Source organism: Protobothrops mucrosquamatus, unplaced genomic scaffold (genome assembly GCF_001527695.2).
Source record: "Protobothrops mucrosquamatus isolate PMUCROS unplaced genomic scaffold, P.Mucros_1.0 scaffold298, whole genome shotgun sequence".
Classification (NCBI taxonomy): Eukaryota; Metazoa; Chordata; class Lepidosauria; order Squamata; family Viperidae; genus Protobothrops; species Protobothrops mucrosquamatus.
Window position 1 is genome coordinate 207,413 of NW_015386641.1, and position 18,166 is coordinate 225,578.

The 18,166-nt window shown below is 39.9% G+C and overlaps 1 protein-coding gene across 1 annotated transcript in view; it reads right to left on the reverse strand.

The window, feature by feature from the left end:
• Nucleotides 1-18,166, reverse strand: part of PLD1 (phospholipase D1) — a 120,838-nt gene that overhangs the window by 50,091 nt on the left and 52,581 nt on the right. The window contains exons 7-9 of the mRNA XM_015814930.1: nt 15,626-15,691; nt 10,224-10,282; nt 7,132-7,224 (exon numbers count right to left, since the gene is read on the reverse strand). Of these exons, the coding sequence (XP_015670416.1) occupies nt 7,132-7,224; nt 10,224-10,282; nt 15,626-15,691 (218 nt within the window). The remainder of the gene's footprint in view (nt 1-7,131; nt 7,225-10,223; nt 10,283-15,625; nt 15,692-18,166) is intronic.

Genomic DNA, 18,166 nt, shown 5'->3' on the forward strand with positions numbered 1-18,166 from the left:
TCAATAACTCCCAGTTTCTAGCCTGATACCTTAATCATTACACCAAACTGGCCTTGTATAGCAGAAACTTAGAAAATGAGTTAATTCAGCACCAAGATCTATAGTTCTCCTTTATGTGTGGGAGTCAGATGAGTCACCTTGGGCTGGTCATTGCTTCTATGTGCTAATTAGCATCTACCACAAAACCCTTCATTGCATCCTCTGTTAATAACTTTGCTACAAGAACTAGGTGCGTGCAAGAAATCATATGGGTCAGACACAAAGAAAAACAACAGCTGGCTAGGAATTCTGAAGTTGCTGAAGTTCTGAAGCTCCAACATAACAATCAGAGCTGGTAGTATGATGTGGAAGGCTGACTAAGATGACATTTTTATGAATGAATTCTTCAGAAAAATTATTTGGAGGCCACTGTGCTAAGAGGTAGCAATATTCCAAAAGAGAGAGCGTCTAGCCCTGGACTAAATGTCTTACTCAACTAAGGGTAATCCAATTTCCAGTTACAAAGATGTAGTTTTGTAAACATGGCTGCATTTTGTTACATTTTCTAAAGCAAACCAGAACTGATATTCCAAACCTCAAAGGCTTAGCACATGGGTGTCCATCCTTGGCAACTTAAGACTTGTGGACTTCAACTTCAACCTACTGGCTGGGGAATTCTGGGAGTTGAAGTCCACAAGTCTTAAAGTTGCCAAGATTGAACACCTCTGATTTAGCAGCACCTTTTCCCCCTTAAACAATATGGCAGCTAGAAAGTTGAACTGAATTGAATACTTTATTGGCAAATGTGATTAGACATACAAGGAATTTGTCTCTGGTAGAAGCATTCAGTGTACTTGCAAATCAATGGAAAAAATAATTACTCGATAGGTAGACAAAAATGCCTGAACATCTGGCTGATTGTGTGACGAACCATAATACACATCTGCCTATCTCAGGTCCTTAGAAAGGACTTGATAGGTGGACAAAAGTGCTAAATCCAGTCTGAACATTTGGCTGACTGTGTGACAAACCATAATACCAATAAAAGGGGGAAGTAAAGAAGATAATAAAAGGAATAAATAATAATACCATTGCACACTCTAAGGGTTGATATCCATACATATTAGACAACTGTGAGAATTAGGTTTTTCAACCTTACAGTTCTGTGGCTCTATAGATGTTGTCATTATCCCAATTTAATGTGGGTGCTTTTTTTACCCTCTGGAATGGAGTTTTTAATTGGACTAAAGTTTTTATACTTGTTCCTTTCTGCTCTGCATTTGTGATTTTCTCCATGTCTCCGATTTTACAATTCAGAAATGACATCCCCCAGGGCCAAGTAGAGTGGAATATTCCATTCTGGCACTTTTCATATCCATGCAACTCAGGTTGAAATTTTCCTAGGCAATAATTAGTTGCTAAGCTCTTCAGTGACTCACTGGGTCTTCTGAGCCTCAATGCTGGAAGTGACTCAGAAAAGACACATTCACCAATGTGCTCTGGTAACATAAGCCACCTTTAAGTCTAGGACTTGATTCAACAAAAATCGCATTCAATGTTTGTTTGGCTAGTGATTCCTGGTCTCCAATTTCTGGAGCACATTGTTTTGAAACGCTTCCACCCATCATTATAGACTCAACACTTTAAAACTCAGCTGTTACTGCAAAAGTTGTTTATAAAACACACCAACTTAATTCCATTAAAGTTTATAAAAAGGAGACTGCAACTTTAGCTTTGAAAAGATGTATTGCTAAGCAACAGGCTGTGCAGCAGAGAGTGAGAGAGAAAAAGTGTGTGCACATGCATGTACACATACACACACACACAAACCACTGGGATAGGAGAAGACTGAACAGATTTTGCTATGTTCAGTGTAGACTTCCTAAGTGCTGTGGGAGGAATGTGGAGGAGAAAGTCTCCTATTCAAACTATTTTTACCATCAGGGTATGCACATACATAGTCAGAATACCGAAGTGAATGCTTCACAAAACCAGTTCTCAAAATGGATGCATGTTTTCCACAGGAGAAGGAAGAACTCTTCACTGATCTCAAATCATGGCTGGGGTGGAGGGCTTTCTCCAGACTACTTCAGAAGGACTAGGAACACCTTGTTATTTTTATGTTTTGCCTCTTCATCTGTGATGGTATGCATTGCTTGGCAGTTGTATTTCTTGGTACAGGAAATGACAAATCGGTATGGGGGGGAAGCATAAGCATACTCTGGCCACATGCTTTCCCTACGTGAAGCTCTTAATTCTTATGAATTCAGAACATGTGTCATGTGAGCATTCAAAGTGTTCCTCTTCACCAAGCGGGACCAGAACTGGTATATTTCTCCACTTTGTTGCTGCAGAATGATGACTTGTTCCAAATCACCTCATGTGCCAATTCTTCATGCAATTTAGAAGTGCTGTAGCGATGCCATCATTAATAGCAAAGCGTCAAAACTAAGTCTGTTTGCTACTTAGGGAGAAGCATCCATCTGCCAACCATTAACATTTACCCACTTATTGCTGTCTCCTTTTCTGTCTGCCAAATAGCCTGTTCCAAATCATTTCTGTATCACAGCCAAGAAAATTAGATAACATGTCCGTGGAATTGCCCAGAGTTGAACTCATTGTAAGCTAGGTGGTACCTGTATACGATTATGGGAGAATTTGGTGTAATTACACAAGGTTTTGCACAGTGCAGCAGGTGGCCGCCCTGAAATTCTGTTACTTTTGTGAGCTTCATTTTGGTATAATTTTATTAAAAGGGTTTAAAAAAAAGAGTAAAAACTAATATTAATATACAGAGAAAAAAGAAAGGAAGAAAGAAATCAAGGAGAGGGTTAAAAGTGCAAGAAAAGAAAAAAATAGTAAAGAAAAAAAAACACGTACAAAGTGGTTTCTTGTCTATGGAGTTTCTCAGTCAAGGTCATGGTTGTCCCAACGGTGCTTTTTCAAGAGACAACTGGACATTCTTTGTCAGAACTGAAGAAGCTTCTTGAATGGGAAGCCACATGACTTCAAGGAAAAACAAAGGAAGTCCAGTTGCCTCTTGAAAAAGCACCTTTGGGACAAAGTGGTTTCTTATTCTAGGGCAGTGATGGCGAACCTTTTAGAGACCAAGTGCCCAAAACCCGCCCCCCGCCCTGCCTGCTCTTCCCCTGCCCGCCCCCTTCCCTGCCCACCCGCAGGGCCACCCACTGCCTCCATGGCCCACTGCAGATCGCCCAGGTGGCCCTGCAGCATCATAGCAGCCATGCCCTCCGCCCGTACCCCGCAACATTATCTGCGTGCGACGGCGGAGTCTTGTCCCTGCTGCCTGGCTGCCATGTCCTTGGCTGCCTGGGGGTGACTCTCCTCCAGGGGGGGCTGCTGGTGAGGAGGAGGCCGTGGGGGGAGGCGGGGCTGGGGCGACAGCATGTGTGCCCACAGAGAGGGCTCCGAGTGCCGCCTCTGGCACGCATGCCATAGGTTCGCCATCACTGTTCTAGGGCTACAACATAACTCACTTCTTTCTTTAATCTAGTCGGTCTAAAACTATAAATCGTTAAAATTCATGGTTTTTTGTTTCACACACACACAAAAAAAATCTGTAAGAGGGTTTCCAATCAACCATAAGTGCAACTTTTGTGAGCCTCGAGATAGCATTCATTTCATCTTAAAAGCTATTTAATTTGAATGGGGCAGTGGTGGAAGAACAGTTGGACATGCTGACTGTGCATGCAGCAGATTCTGTTATTTTTTGTCTTGGGAAGATCTGCTTTTGTCTCTCTGCTTTGGGAGGCTGAGACTTGATGTTCCATAAAATGCAAATGAGCAACCGAGGACGTCCAGCCTGCTTATTGGCGACAGTGATTGGATGGTGCCATGTACTCCAGGACAAAACCTACATTGTCTCCACGCTGCTAATTGAATTGAGATTTTGTAAATGTTTCAGGACACCCCAGTGCTCTCCAAGGACAACAATTGTCTGGGAACATTGGGCAGCAAATTGGTAGCCAAGGTTGTACTGCATCTTCCTTGAGTCTACAAGGCAAAACATGTTTCAAAGAAAGAAAGGAAGACAGCGCGAAAAGAAAAAGGCTTAAAGTAGAGTCTTACTAAAAAAAAGAGAGAGAAATGCCCAGACAATTTAGGCATTGCTATGGTCATATCCTCCCCCATCCATAGAATGCAAACTCTGTCTGATGGGATTTATTTCCCAGTAGGTTTCCTTGGGAGGCGAATCAGGAAGCGAAAGAGGACCAAGAGTAAATTGGTACTGAATTTATAGGACTTGAACAAAAAAGCAAAACAAACACAGAACTCTGACAGCATCTTAGAAACTGTAAGGTTACTTAAATCTAGGAGAATGCTAATAATAAGGTTAATATCACCATTGTTACTATTAGTAGTACAGATAGTTCTCAACGTATCACCATAATGGATCCTAGAATTTCTGCCATAAGCCATGATGGTTATAAATCGGGGCACCTATGTGACAAACCTGATTTTATGACCTTTACTGCAGTGGTTATAAAGCATACACAATGACTGCAAAGCAAATCCATTTGTTCCTATGGGCGTGGTTGTTGTTTTTTTGCTGGAAATCGGTGAAAAGGTCAGAAATCATAAAAAAAAAACCATCGTGAATTGTGGTCATGTGATTATAGAATGCCACAACCAATCAGCTGGTTCCGTAGTGCCCGAAATGTAGTCATGGGACAATGTGTGTGTGTGTGTGTGTGTGTGTGTGTGTGTACTGCTGTTGGAACCTCAGAGCTGGGTTGTAAGTACCTTTGGGGAAGATTCTAATGGCCACTATGCAATTGGGGCAGGGGAAGGCAAGGCACATATTACTATTAAATAAAATAATAATAATAGGGTTGAAAGGGACCCTGGATCTCTTCTAGTCCAGCCCCCAGATCAAGCAGGAGACCCTGCACCATTCTAGACAAATGGATGTCCAGTCTCCTCTTGAAAGCCTCCAGTGATGGAGCACTGACAACTGCTGGAGGTAAGCCGGTTTACTGATTAATTGTTCTCACTGCCAGAAATTCCTCCTTAGTTCTAAGCTGGATCTCTCCTTGATTAGTTTCCATCCATTGCTTCTTGTCCTGCCCTCAGGTGCTTTGAAGAACAGGTCCACCCTCTTCTCTGTGACAGACCCTCAAGTACTGGAAGTCTTCTATCATATCCCCCTTACTCCTTCTCTTTGCTAGACTAGACATACTAGTTCCCTCAATCATCCATCATATCATATTAGATGAGACTTAAACCCCAGCCCACCTAGGAAAGTGTCTATATAGACCAAGGACCATCCTAAGTCAGGGATTAGCCAGACAATGGCCACAATAACAGTCTTTCCAGACTTCCATGGACCTGCCAACAAGCCAAAGAAAGTGCAAGACTGTAGCTTGGTCTTTTCTGTATATCCAGAGATGCCTTTGGGCCTTCCTTAGGCTCCATAGTCATTTCATAAAAATTAAAAGGTGCTGGTGGCTGCCTTGAAGCATTTCTTTGAAGTTGGACCCACTGAGGTTATTTCTACAAAGAGGTTGTTTCCAATGAGAGAAACCATCAGGGTTTTTTTTTTAAAAAATATTTTATTTGCATTTAAAATAATGACAGAAAATGAACTAGAGAAGCCATAGTTCATAAGCAGAATGCCATTCCTACCTAAAAACAAGCCTAAAGTAAGGCTGTGGCATATTTTATAAGTATACACTGTCACTTTAAATTTAATTAATAAATTGCTTAGTTAGCCGCTAACCCGAAGTGCAATTTACTCTGTTCCTTTGTAGGAGGGTGTTTTAATTCCTAATCAATGAATCTTTCATTTTAAGAAGAAAAGTATGCATTGATTATTCATCAAATAGGAATAATAGGAATAATGATTGTGTGTGTGTGTGTGTGTGTGTGTGTGGTGCGTCAAGAGAATATTGACTCATGGCAAATGCCTGAAGTTTTCTTGGCAAGATTTTTGAACGTGGTTTGCTATTGTCTTCTTCCTTCTAGGGCTGAGAAAGAGTGACTGGCCCAAGGTCACCCACCTGGCTTTGTGCCTGAATGGGACTAGAACTCATGATCTCCCTAGTTCAGCCAGGTGCCTTAACCATCACACCAGACTGGCTCTCGGTAACATTAACTGAGGGCACTGTCTTTAAAATTAAAATGTTTTGAATTGATTGATGAATCCCAGTTATCAACTAAACACAGTAGTTTTAATGCATTTGATTCTCATGCTATGCCTGAACACGTCATCCATCTATGAATCTCTATACCAGTGATGGCGAACCTTTTTAGAGACCGAGTGCCCAGGCAGCCCAGCAACGCTATGGTGGTCACACCCTCTGCCCGCACCCTGCAGCATCAACTGTGCATGATGGGGTGTGAGGGCAAAGTCTTGTCTACGCTGCCTGGCTGCCATGTCCTTGGCTGCGCTGCTCTGCATGGGCCACGCTCAGAGGCAACTCTCCTTCAGGGGGGCTGCTGGAGAGGAGGGGGTTGTGGGGGGAGGTGAGGCTGGGCAATGGCATGTGTGCCCACAGAGAGGGCTCTGAGTGCCGCCTCTGGCACCTGTGCCATAGGTTTGCCACCACTGCTCTATACCGACTTTTGCACAAAACATTGAGGTACACCAACTTTTAGCCTTGTAATAAAGGCTAACTAATCTGAACCGTATTTAGTTGTTTAATTACATTAAAACTTGTGTTTGTCCTACCTATCTGGACAGTATGTTCTGAAAAAATATATCTGGATTCACTAATCCCTGCCCCCACGTTGTGTCCTTGCTGTTTTTAAGGTAAAAAAATTTGATCCCTATTGGTCTTTCTGAAAAGAAAAGGAACAAAGCAGAAAAGTATTAAAAATGGGCTCCTGGTGCTTGAATAAAGGTGAGCTATGAGTTATTGCCAGGTAATTCATGAAACTGAGTGCAAAAGGGGTCCAATTTAATATATACAACTCCATCTGTCACTAGTTTTGCATCTCTGGTTTAGGTGAGAGTAATATCATTCCGGTTTTTTCAAAATGTTTCTTCTGCTTAAAACGTACCAGACAGCTGTTAAGAGAGCAAAAATTACTTGTACCACCTGCAGCTTTTTTTTTCTTTGCTGCTAATATATTCAGCTTAATGCTGGAAAAGAGCATCTAGAAAGAAATTCAGAATTTCTACAAAAGTACCTTTTTGACCATCGGTAGCATAACCTTCCTTGCCCGCAACAGTTCAAGCCAGGAATCCTGTGTCCTCCAGATCTTTTCATAATCATACCCTCTCTGGAAACAAAGAAAAGAAAAGGGGGTGCAATGATTTAGCAAATCTTTAGAAGAAAAACCTATTTGTTTTTTTTTCTACTGCAGTGTTTCTCAACCTTGTTCACTTGAAGATGTGTGGACTTCAACTCCCAGAATTCCCCAACCAGCATGAGTGGCTGGGGCATCCTGGGAGTTGAAGTCCATACATCTTCAAATGGACAAGGTTGAGAAACACTGCTCTACTGGATATCACTGAACAAAGTCCAATCCTGCAGGGTTTTTTCCAACCAATTTCAAAGACGAAGAAAGAGACCCCCGGTGCATTTCCTTTTTCATATCAGGAACCATCTCTATAATTTGTCTGCAAGGTTTACTTATTTGCGATACTTATATATACTCTTTCCTTACTGAATCCAATATTAAAGCATCATTAAAATCCATCAAATTTTACAGAGTGAAAACTGAACATAAAATTAACACAAAACTCACTGGCGCCCTGTGCATAGGTTTTCAAACTCCAAAAGGCTGTCTGAATTGTTTCATTGTTAACCTGAATATGCCAAATATAGTGTTCATATGATTTAGCTCCAGAGGGTTGGGTGATCACTACAAAGCTGTGCTTCTGGCTTTCTTCGCCTCTAAACTCAGAAGGCAGGGTACCCACAATATCCCATCCCAGGCTGAACGAATATTTTGGGCAGAGTCTACCTAGAGAAGAAGTTTGCCAAGATAACCTGGGCCTTTGCCCTGCAGGACTTTTAAGTGTTGATACCAATACCTTGAATTGGATGCATTCAAACAACCACAATTTATGCTTGGTTAACAATAAATCCACCAGATCATGCTCTAACCTAAATCTATTTCTCAGTGGACTTCTTGAATGGATGGCTTGCTTATTTCTTTAGTTGGTAACAAGTGAAGCCTTAAACTAAAAGCAAAGCATGTGTCCTTTAAGATTTGCTTCTTGGATTACCAGCCAGAGGCAAATAATACAATAAATATGAAATAAGCCAACATTGAAAGAACCACGTGGTGAAGCATGGTAGAGCCAGCTAGTACAATCAAGTCTATTCATGACTGACTATAAAGCTGTGTCTGTTTCAGATTTACAGAACTGTAATGCTAGGGGCAGATGTTTAGGTTATCAAATCCAATCCCCTGTCCAGGACAGGAATCCAATGTTCCTGGATAGAAAGTTCCGTCGTCTCTGCTTGAATATATCCAGCAAATATATCAGCAAAGGAGAGCTTGCCAACTTTCTGCTGAATTCTTATCATTAGGAATTCCATTTTTTTAAAAAGAACATCCAGCTAGAATCTGCCTTCAACTCTCTGGAATTCACAAGTTGTGATGATTTCATGCACACATTCATAGCTTTTTCTTAATCAGGTTATGTAAATGGATTGCCCTTGATCTGGAGGCATGTCATGTCACCTGTGACATACATGTCATCAGTTCGCCATCGCTTTAGGCAATGTTGTAGTTGGCAGGAATTAGAGGGGGGAAATCTTTCACGACAAGTTGTCACTAACTCTAGTTGCTACAGAAATAGAAGCAGGAGGTGGCTGAAAAATTCACAGCTTCTCATCCTGCAAATCTCTTTCTGCATAAAATCTCCCTCAGGTTTGAGCACAGCTTCTGGTGATTACATGGACACACACCCACGCACCCATACTGTTTTCTTACAACACATGAATGTAGTTTATCAATACCTTCTTCCAGCTATCCTACAGTTCTAAGATTTCCCAGTGTTCTCCCATACAGTATTATCCATTCGCTGCCCTGCTTAGCTTTTTCAAAATTAGTCACATTGATTAAGTGTTGTCACCTGTGTATCTTTCTGCATACAACTTGAATATTTACCCAATTCTCCCTACCAAAATTTTGAAAGGTCAGAAATCTGCATTAACTGGGCATGTGTGTGGTTATACGTACAGCTTCAATGCCCTTGTGTTTGTGTTTTGTGTTGTGCACCAGTTCCTGGACTGCTCACAGTCACTCATGCCCTGGTCACCTCCCAAATGGACTACTGTACTATGCTCTACCTGGGGCTACCCTTCAAGAATATCCAGAAGCTTCAGCTGATGCCTAATGCAGCAGGACAGGCAGCTATGTGTGTCTCCAGACTGGCACATGTTACACTCCTGTCCTATGTCTATGGAGATTCTCAGTCATCCGGGTCATGATTGTCCCAAAGATGCTTTTTTGAGAGGCAACTAGGCTTCCTTTATTTTTCCTTGAGGACATTTCACTTTTGATCCAAGAAGCTTCTTCAGTTCTGACTTGAAATATCTTCAAGGAAAAACAAGAAAGGCCGCTTTCCTTTTAAAAAAGCACTTTTGAAACACTGCTGTCCTATGAACTGCACTGGTTACCAGTTTGCTTCCAGGTCCAATTCAAAATGCTGGGTTTCACTTTTAAAGTCCTTCCTAGCACGGGGCCAGTTTACCTGAGGGACTGCCTCCACCTGATTATATCTACTTGTCTTGTCAGGTCAGGCAGAAGAGGTATGCTGTGGGTCCTTTAAGAAGATGGGCCTTTTTTGCTGTGGCACCTACCCTGTGGAATATTGTCTGCCCCTCTGAGGTGAGATTTGCCCCATCCTTGACATCTTCCTAGAGGTGCCTTAAAACATGGCTGTGTCAGCAGGCCTGAGGATCTCAATGCAAATGGTGAGTTAATGAAATGTCTGTATTGTTTTTAACATCAGTTCTGTCCACTGTCTTGTTACAGCAATAATATTGCTGGCTGTTTTTTAAATCCCAGTTATTTTACATTTGGATTTTTAGGATTGTTTCTGTTGTACAGTAAGCTGCCTAAAATCACTTTGTTGTGAGATGGGCAACTATAGAAATATGAGAAATTAAGTAAACAAACAAATGAATGGCACCAAACACACATAATTGCCCTACTTTCCAGAGCAGTTATATGTTCTACTTAAACGTTCTCTAAACCAGAAGTTGAAAACAGGAAACAGAAATGTTTTCAATAAACATATTCATAAAGAGGCCAAGACTTACATGCCTTTAGGTCCTAGATCATGGATGAATGACAACTGACTTACACCAAGGAATTCCATCTGAAAAGTGAAATACAAAGGGAAAGGGAACATTTTCCATTAATTTAATGCAAAAATAGTCTATGTATTGCTTTACTACAATGTTTCTGGGATGCTTAAATCAATTTCCAGCAAAAACAGATATTTATTTCCTGTGACAGGGAATCTGTAGGAGACAACTAGGCCAAGCCTGATGGCAGGGTTAAATGCATCATCAGTTTGAAGTCTCTACATTCCCATAAGAGACTTAAGTTCAGGCCCCTTTGATGTCACCTTAGTTTTATTGGGGATCAATTCACCTTGTGGTTCAGATTCTTATCTAAATGTAGTATGAAATAAAGGTGTAGTACTTTCTATCCTGGTTCCTGACTTCTTTCACCTGATAGGATCCCATATGAAAATAGCAGTGAAACAGGTAGGATTCTACAACATTTAATCTTGCCATAAATGCCAGAGCAAAAGTTATTGAAAAGTTCCATGTTGACCATTATCTTCTGAGGTCGAACTTGTTGTGGGCCAGGAGAATAGAAAAAGTGGCCTTAAGCTAAGTCAGTTTCATCCGGACCCATCTTGTTATTCTGTGACCTCTATACAAAATGCAGAACCACAAACAAGCTAAATGCATTTAGTATGTTGTGTAAATCCAACCTTTGTAGGGTTGGTCCAAAACCAGAGACTTGGGTTGAGAAAACCATCAAGTAGGCATGTTATGGCAACACAGCCTCTGAATAATGGCAGATATCCCAGGACTCATCTAGAAGCTTCTCCAATGTTTATAGTCTTGATTATTTCTCCCAGAGAGGAACTGAACCTAGAATCTTCTATAAGCAAAGGACCAGTGTGTTTTAGTGGTTAAGCTGACAACAGAGAAAACCCAAGATTACATTCAACCATTATACCTCATTGGGATACTGGATGACCACCATTTCTCAGCCCAAATTTCCTCCACAAAATTGTGGTTGTGATGCTCTGAAAACTGCAGAGAAGCAAGCTATGGGTTGAGGTCTTACTCAGATTAAGAATGATGCAATGCTAATAAAAGGGAATATAGCTCAGATTTGAACTGTGGAATTCTTGGTCATCTTTGAAATTGGTTGTTTACTTCCAGACATTTTATTACCCAGCTAGATAACATCACCAGTTCACTGAGGATGTTACCTGATTAGACAACAAAACATCTGCAAGGAAACAACCAAGATTAGAGAACAGGAAGAACTCCACAATGATACAAAATTCCTGCTTCTTGGGTATTTGTATTGCCTGTAGATGATAGCACTATAATTTTGTACTGATATATTTTGGAATGTTTGCATTTGTCAAAGGTTGGATAACTTCTGCTGCTGTTGTTGTTGATGATGATGAGGTCAGCAGGAAACCTCTATTGGGGACAAGACACATACAGGTGTTGCCCTCTCCATAATGGGGGAAAATATACATTATTATTCCTGGAATCACAAACCATATTTGAGCCAAACCCTGATTCAGATATTTTAATAAATAATGAACTAATTTATTTGGTTTTGGGTTACTGTGATGAACTTAAACCATCACAGTAATCCAAGCCAGACTATATGGCTTTAGTGTTAAATATGAAAAAGGCACTATGGCTTTTCCAACAAACAGTATCCATGTTTACACATTGTGCTAGCTATGTTTTTTGTTGTTAGTTGCGTTGTCGTGTCCGACCCTTTTAGTTTTATAATTATTTGTTGAATAAGGCAAACTGGCTATAATCATATATTGTACTGTCATACATGGTTTGGGGCCAAAATTAAAAAATATATATTAGCCATGTTAGTGAAACATTGTTAAATATGGTTGTCTCTAGGTAAGATAATGTACTGAAACAAACTAGCTGCCTAGGGTTAGACTTGTCAATATATTAAGCAAAAAGATTTGTTGCAGGATCCTATCTGGGTTAGTTTTGTCTTCCAAGCTTTTGGACTCATGCTAGAGACCATCCTCAGGAAACTTCTCTCTAGCAGAATGTGTACTGTTCTGTGCGTGACATTTATAGTGCCTGTTGTATGTGGCTTTTTAGATGCTGATCGGGGTGTGTTGATGGCTGGCTTTTAAGTTGTTGGCTGTTGTTTGCTTGTGCTGCCCAGCCCTCGCCTTCTAAGTACTGGTGCATGGAGCAGTTCTGGACAGTATGTCCAGCGGTTCTGCCATCTTTTCATGTCTACAGAGTAATCATTAAGAGAAACAGTACTGCAAAAAAGTACTGTAGAATGCCTTGAGCTTAAAAGCTGCAAAATCCCATAAAGGACAGCAAAGTAACATCTTCTATGCCAGAGGTCTGCAACCTTGACAACTTTAAGACTTGTGGACTTCAGCTCCCAGAATCCCAGAATGTCATAGCTGGCTGAGGAATTCTGGGAGCTGAAGTCCACAAGTCTTAAAAGTTGTCAAGGTTGCATAGACCCCTGTTCTATGCCTACATCTGAAGTTAGAGATTCCCTTAGCCATCCCAAGGAATACTCAAGTTCTCAACCAGGTTTTTCAATGAATTTGGTTATAAAGTAAGGCCTGTGAAGATTTCAGTGTCAACATCCAACATCTCTTGATGGAACAAGAGAAACATGTAGGGAAAATTCCTCTAAGAGGAAGGGAGAATTAAATGTGAATTGGCAACAGCTGTTTGGTGGAGACAAGTCCCAAAGAATCTTTCGTGCCACCTCTGAAACACAAAATTCAGGTTCTTTTAAGCCAGAAACAAAGGCAATTATGATTATGACCACATTCTTAGCTTAACATTCTAAGGATTTGTGTTCTGACTTAAGACACCCACTTTGGCCTTAATTTTCTGCTAATGGAGTGAATTGCCCTTTGAGGAGAGGGAAGGGCTTAAAGCACTAATTTCTCCCTCCACATGCAAATAGCAGAAAAACTGGGTCAACATTTTTAATCCCACCGACTCACTTTGGCTATAGGAATCTCAAGTGAAGCACCGCATGCAGGACACTGATTGTTTATCTCTTTCTTTACAATGCTTATATGCACGTTTTACAGAGATGCAGTGCAATTTTTAAAAATGCAGCAATTACAAAACTACCACCTGGGGTAAACAGCTCACAATTACCAAATCAATAAGCAGTTATTGGTTTCAAATGAGAATTAGTGACCTTGCTGTATAGTGAACAAATGGATGCAGAATTAGCTGATCATCACTGATGAAAAAAGCACCCAAGACGAAAGTCTTACAAACACGCTGTTGACCATCCATCATCATTGAAAACTACAAAAGGCCAACAGATCAGAGGATCTTTGGCATAAACAATGACTATAATCAAAGCATCCAAGAGAATGATATAAAAGATAAGCATAATAGGATTCAGGATGAATCCTGGATTGTAACTCAGCATTCAATATTGCAACAGAACCAGAAGGCAGAAAAGCCACAAACCTATCAAGTACACAAACAGTAATGCTGGAAGACCATAACCTAGACAGTATCTGGTAATTAAATGTACTCCCTAATACAGGAAGTGACTTTATTCTTCAGGATGTGCAGAACAAAGAAATATTACTGTTGGGATACGTGTCCAGGCACACCCATGTATTCCTTTCTGTGCATGTATACACATTTGGAATCTAAAACTCTGCCCCTGAAATAATTCTTCAATGGACTTGAATTATTTCCTGCTACCAGAAATTAATTGTTGAACAAGCAGTAAAATTCCACAAAGAAAGTGAACACCTGCCTTGGAGAACCGCTGTAAGAGGTGAAAACATTGCAGGAGCAAAATTTCACACTGCAGCACTGTGTACTTAAATCCTCTTCAATGACTCAACATTTCCAAGTGCCAAGTTGGCATAATATTGCATTTATGAACAGAAGGCAATTATGTTATTATACATGTACACTAGTTCAAGCCTACCCAAACAGGTGACAAATTATAATCACCTTTTGAAAAACATAAAGGGGGGCCCTGTTGGGTTGTTTAGTTCAGCATTCTGTTTCAAGTAATGGAAACTAGACAATTCCAGGAATGCCACATGTCATAAACAGTTCTCTCTTGTCACATCCAACAGCTAGAAGTAGAGATACATAGCCTCTACACATAGAAGTTCAAGTGTTTCTGACGGCATTGTTCTCTGCCTAATAGACTCTTCACTGTTTCAAGCAGAAATGTCTTTTATGCAATATTAGTTCCATAAAACAGGTAGAGAAACTGAAAAGGGGAAATTGTGGCTGAGCTTTATCGTAGTAAACTTTTGTTAATTCAGATTCCCACATTTGCATGTGATTAGTGAAGTAGAGATAGCAAAAGCAATAAGACTTATATACTGCTTCATAGTGCTTTATAGCCCTCTCTAAGTGGTTTACAGCATATGGCCCCCAACAGTCTGGGTCCTCATTTTACCAACCTTGGAAGAATGGAAGGCTGAGTCAACCTTGAGCAGGTGAGTCAGCAAAATTAGCCTGCAATACTGCATACTAACCACTGCATCATCACATCTCTCACCTTGTAGATAGTTAGGTTTTTGGTTATAACATAGAAAAGAGTAGCAATTTCTTCAATAGTATAGGTAGTCCTCATTTAGCAACCACAATTGGGGCCACAACTCAGTTGTTTACTGAAATGACAACTGTGCTTAGGATCTTACTTCAGTTTTCCTTTGCTTTACGGACCTGTGAAGGTTATAAATACAAAGATTGGCTGCAAAGTTATTTTTTCATCACTGTAGTAACTATGAATGGTTGCAAAACAAGGCAATCACTAAATGAGGACTACATATAGTTGTCTCTGGGTTCTCACAAATTTACTGAATCCTAAACTTTGGTGAAGATCTAAGTGATATGCTCCTTCCCACTACATACACATATTATGAATGTTATATTTTTGGGGATCATATCACATGCTAAGTCAATGAATGAGAGGGTATCCTTTATAAAAAAAAGCAGTGAAAACAGAGAGCAAGAAGATAAGCAGGAAATAAGAAAAATGGGAGCTAATTTCTCCATTACAGTAGTACTTTACAACACAAGATTCAGCCAATAACACCTTGATATCAGAAAGAACATTACACATAAATTTCAGATTGGCTGGATTAGCGTTGTTCTTTAACCATGATTTGCTGAAAAAGTTGTAACTAGCTAGGTTTATATTGTTCTAAACATAAGCTATGGTTTACAAAATCAAAATGTCTCTTTCACCTAAAAAAAAAACCCCAAATATTTCTGATATGGCAGCCCAAACCCTTTTGAAAACCTCTTAAAGTTATAATTTATACATATTTAAATCAAGTTGTCAATTATAACTCACAGCGCTAATTTAATCTTTCTTTACCAAACAATCAGATAATAATCACAGAATAACTTTAACTAACAAAAGTAAATACCATCTGAAGGTCACTTACTGTTCCATGATAATTCTTGTACAGGGGCATTTTTAAGAGATTTGCGAGATAATCTTCCAGTTGTTTCTGCAAAGGAAACACAGAGATACAATATACAAAGGAAACACAAACATACCAGTTAAGGATTGCAACAGCCCTTATTAAGACAGACAGGCAGAAGACTAGCAAAGCACATCCATGAATATCAACTACCATTCAGAAGGCATGATGAATACTTTTTAATACTTAACCATAGTTTCAGCTGGGAAACTAAGCATCCTATATTAATCTAAATTTAAAAATGCTAGGCAATTCTTGGAAACTCGACAAATTAGCCATCAACAGGCACATAGAGGTAAACCACATTTACATACCATTCAAAAGCTAAGAAGGAAACAGAAAGGCCAGAATACATCCTTTCTAGCAACCAGCACACAGATAAGCAGGATTTAACACCAGGAAAATAATCAAGTAGAAAACAATACCCTAATCAAGGAACTTCCAAGGAGAAAACCACAACCTCACCAACACTAGCAGGGCAAGTCACTGTATATAAACAGGGAACAAGCCCCACATTCAATAGAATTGATGATGTTACCTAGTCCGATAATAAAATGACTGCAAGTAAACAACCAAGCTCAGAGTTGTTATGAAGAGTCAAACTAAAACAACAAGATCTCTTTTGGAGGGAATGACAACACTGAAATGTTGCATGGGTGATAGAAAGAGAGCAAGTGGAGAGGGAGGCAGAGGAAATAGAATATAAAGATTTAGCAGGAGAATGATTTATGAAGATAATGATCATGAAAAGATGAGATAATTAACAAAAGGGTAATTGATTTTACTTTGCAGTTGAATCTGAGAAATGCCTCATGATAAAAAGCAATCTGAAATAGCTGGAGATTTACATGAAAGGACAACTGATTTTTCTCTCTCAAGTAATTAACTTTTAAGACAGGAGGATGAATTTAGATTTGCTGAGAATAGGGTAAAAAAGATAAGGTTTTTTTCCTCCTTTTTTCTCTGGCTACAACTGCTCTCAGGGAGAATCTTTTAAATTCAAGATAATCTTTTTTTTCTGGTAAACAGAGTAAAAGATTGGAAAAGAGAAACTAAGCAAAAAAAACCAAAACAAAACAAAAGCCTTAAATCTCCATGACAGGAGTTAGCACATAAAGCATGCTTGAAATTTGACTAGAGTGTCAACATAATCCTTCTTTAGTACTGTACATCTGCATGAATTTTATATACAATCCTTGTGGTCCATTTCTTTCTCTGTTAAACAAGATAATAATTGGGAGTGTTTACAGAAGAGAGGTTGAAAAAGTAAAAGAAGGATAGTTGCAATCTTGAGATCAAAGCTCTATTCCTTTTAATAGGAATTGCATATATGTTAAAAAGTGACAAGGCTTTGATCTCATGAGTCATGACTGCCATCTTGACTTTTTCTGAGGCCCCACCTACCACAGACATCCCTGGTAAGGAAGTTGTGGAAACACTGTTGTTTGTTCAGTACAGGTAGTCCTCGTCTTACAACAGGTCATTTAGTGACCGTTCAAAGTGACTTATGATTTTTTTTCACCCTTATGACCATTGCAGCATCCCTGTGGTCATATGATCAAAATTTGGATGCTTGGCAACTGGTTCATATTTATGACGGTTGCAGTGTCCTGGGGTCACATGATCACCTTCTGGCTTCCCCACTGACAAGCAAAGTCAATGGGGAAGCCAGATTCACTTAACAACCATGTTACAAAGTTAACGATTTCAGTGATTCACTTAACAACTGTGGCAGGAAAGGTCATAAAATGGGGCAAAACTCACTTAACAAATGTTTCGCTTAATAACAGAAATGTTGGGCTCAGCTGCTCATTTAAGACAGCCAGTTCTACACCAAGCATTTGAATCCAAGCAGTTTACAAAAGCCATCAAACAGAATCACAGGATCCAAAGAGTAAAAAGAAAATAAATAGAACATATGCAATCGTCCTAAATCTGATAATTAGGTAGCCCTCAACTTACAGTGCCGTTAAAACGGCACTGAAAAAGTGACTTACATCTGGGACTCACACAACCATCTCAGCATCCCCACGGTCACGTGACCAAATTTCAGGTGTGTGGCCATTGGCATGTATTGACGGTGGAGGCAGGGTCTCAGGGTCATGTGATCGCCACTCATGACCTTTCCAGGGAGCTTCTGACAAGCAAAGTCAATGGGGAAAGCCAGATTTGCTTAACACTAAGCTGAATGATTCATTTAACCGTGCCATAAAAGCTTGGAAAACTGGCTACAACTCGCTTAACAAATGCTTTGCTTAATAATGGAAATACTGGTCCCAACTGTGGTCATAAGTTGAGGACTACTTGTAATAATTGCCAGTACCCACTCAAACTTGCTCCGATCTCCAAATGCAGGCTTATAAACATCGAAACTTGAGGGCACTGCTTGTATTTCAGAGGCTACTCAGAATAACAAGAGTTGGAAGGAAACTTGGAAGTCTTCTAGTTCAGAGGTAGGCAACCTTGGCTCTTTTATTTATTTTATTTATTTATTTATTTATT